This window comes from Octopus bimaculoides, chromosome 9, assembly GCF_001194135.2.
Source record: "Octopus bimaculoides isolate UCB-OBI-ISO-001 chromosome 9, ASM119413v2, whole genome shotgun sequence".
NCBI lineage: Eukaryota > Metazoa > Mollusca > Cephalopoda > Octopoda > Octopodidae > Octopus > Octopus bimaculoides.
This window is the reverse complement of record NC_068989.1, coordinates 16,599,897-16,602,589: the sequence shown is the minus strand read 5'-3', so window position 1 is coordinate 16,602,589 and position 2,693 is coordinate 16,599,897. Positions and strand designations below refer to the sequence as shown.

The 2,693-nt window shown below is 37.8% G+C and overlaps 1 protein-coding gene across 1 annotated transcript in view; it reads left to right on the top strand.

Moving 5' to 3' along the window:
* The window catches only part of LOC106869643 (tubulin alpha chain), a 7,030-nt gene extending 6,138 nt beyond the window's left edge, over window positions 1–892 (top strand). Inside the window, exon 3 of the mRNA XM_052970439.1 lies at window positions 187–892. Coding sequence (XP_052826399.1) covers window positions 187–814 — 628 coding nt within the window. The 3' untranslated portion in view covers window positions 815–892. The remainder of the gene's footprint in view (window positions 1–186) is intronic.
* Window positions 893–2,693: the final 1,801 nt, after the last annotated feature.

The following is a 2,693-nucleotide window of genomic DNA, read 5'->3' as shown; positions in this document are numbered from 1 at the left end:
TGTAGAACCATACAACTCAATCCTGACCACCCATACCACTCTTGAGCACTCTGATTGTGCTTTCATGGTTGATAATGAAGCCATCTATGATATCTGCCGAAGAAATCTTGATATTGATCGTCCCAGCTACACTAACTTAAACCGTTTAATTGCTCAAGTTGTCAGTTCAATCACTGCCTCTTTGAGGTTCGATGGTGCTCTTAACGTTGATCTGACTGAGTTTCAGACCAACTTGGTACCTTATCCTCGAATTCATTTCCCATTGGCTACTTATGCACCAATCATTTCTGCTGAGAAAGCCTATCATGAACAACTGACTGTAGCTGAAGTAACAAGTGCTTGCTTTGAACCATCAAACCAGATGGTTAAGTGTGACCCACGTCATGGGAAATACATGGCCTGCTGTATGTTGTATCGTGGTGATGTTGTACCAAAAGATGTAAACGCTGCCATTGCAACTATCAAGACAAAGAGAACAATCCAGTTTGTTGACTGGTGTCCAACTGGCTTCAAGGTTGGTATCAATTACCAACCACCAACTGTTGTTCCAGGAGGTGATCTTGCTAAGGTTCAACGTGCCGTGTGCATGTTGAGCAACACCACAGCTGTTGCTGAAGCTTGGGCTCGTCTTGATCATAAGTTTGATCTGATGTATGCCAAGCGTGCTTTCGTTCACTGGTATGTGGGAGAAGGTATGGAAGAAGGTGAGTTCTCTGAAGCTCGTGAGGATTTGGCAGCTCTGGAGAAGGACTATGAAGAGGTTGGAGTTGACACATTTGCAGCTGAAGAGGAAGCAGAAGATGATGAATATTAATATCTTGCTCAATGATAAAATGTAACGATATATGCAAAAATTAATGTGGTCTTCAAAAATTAAAATATAAGATCCTTATATTGTTTTGTATGACTTTTCATTAAATTATGCTGGTTACGATTTCGTAACGTGGCAGAAATGTAATGAGAATATACTCCTTGGTTCATTCAACAGCAGTTGTCATTGTTAATGAAAACGGTCAAAATTAAAAATGATTGGAATTGGTTAAGTCAACTAACATCGGGTTTAATGTAAGGAGCATGCATATACTATTATTAATTTGTGAGCAAATTCGATCTGAGATATTTAAAATTAAGTTGCTCATCATACGAAGCTGGCTTAGCGATCAGTTGAGATTTGATGCAAGGGAGACAACTGAAAATTTTCAACAGTAAGATGAAGTGATTGAGTCTTGGTTAGTTTTCTGCTGAGTAAACCCTCGTCTATTTGTTGGTTCATAAAATGTTTCCAAAGGTGTTCTCATTGTCACAGTATGCAATGTATAGTTCTTAATAGCTACATAAAATCAATAAAGGATAGATTTCTTTTCATCAGTCCTTAGTATATAGTTACACTTAAATGCTTCATATTAAGAAGTGGGGTTGCCTGCAGGCTCTTTACTTAGGTTATAAGCATCTGTAAATATTTGTAGGAAATTAAGAGAGGAATCCAGTGGGTTAAGTCTGGAGAGAAATTTGGGTAACATTTCTAATGTTGAGTGAGGGGCCATTGTAATAGTGACAGGAACGGCACAGAAATAATAGTTTAAAACCCCAATAAAAAAAAAATGGAGAAAAACTAACCATTTCGATATTAGGTCAAGGTTGTTAGGCAGTAAACAAGGAAAAACAAAGTGAATGGTTTGTTTTGGCTTCAGTCCACCTACATGGCATACTTATATAGACAAGCTTTTATAATTTAACTCACAATTTACACATTCAAGTTGGTCACTAAGAATCTTTTGAGGGAAGACAATGCCAGGCATATGTGAAAGTCCATCATCGTAGTTTTATCGTCCACTTGCTTGCATGTCAGATAGGATTTGCAATGCACAGTGTGTCACTATGTAACACTGCTTACACAGAAGTTGCTTACCCAAGGATATTATTACATGATCATCTTGAGATATAGGAAATTCTGCAAAAGATATGTCCATGAAGTATACACTGGAATAATCATAGGAAAACATAGCATCAAACCATTTTCAAGTCATTCTGTGAGGGTGTGGATTAAAAATAAATAATCACGTTTCCAGCACTAACAAAACTGGTGAAAGACTTATTGCCATACTCAGGTCTTCATAGTCATCTTAAATGTGTCAACATAAAGAAGGAAGAAATTTACATCATCTCTTAGGGTGACAGGTGATGACTGCAACAGTCTATGGCAGCCATTCAAATTATGTGATTAAGGAAAATTTAGATAGTTTTTTCAAACGCAGCACTTATATTTTTTAGACAGACTATCTTAATTGTATTATACTATCTCAGAATCCACGGTGCCTTCAGCTATTTGTTCTGGTTTAGACGTTCTGTGTTTAAACCCTGCCGAGGTGAACTTCTTCATTCTCCTGAAGTCGATAAAGTATGAGTTAGTACCAATCAAATGCTGAGATGGATTTAGTCAACTGCAAATCAGAAGCTGGCAGATCTGTGTTGTCTTCAACATTTGTTTTGAAAATACGATGCGTCAAACCGTATCAGCTGCTGCTTTTCCCTTGGGCGACATTAGTGTCATGGATAGAGAAGACATACATGGGTATGTCTTCTTGGTCTTCTTGGCTTGCACCCCGGAGAAGATACATCAGTGTCTCTTCATCGTGCTTTACCAACGGACTGAAACAAGATTTTCCAGAGGAATATATCTAATGAATTATACA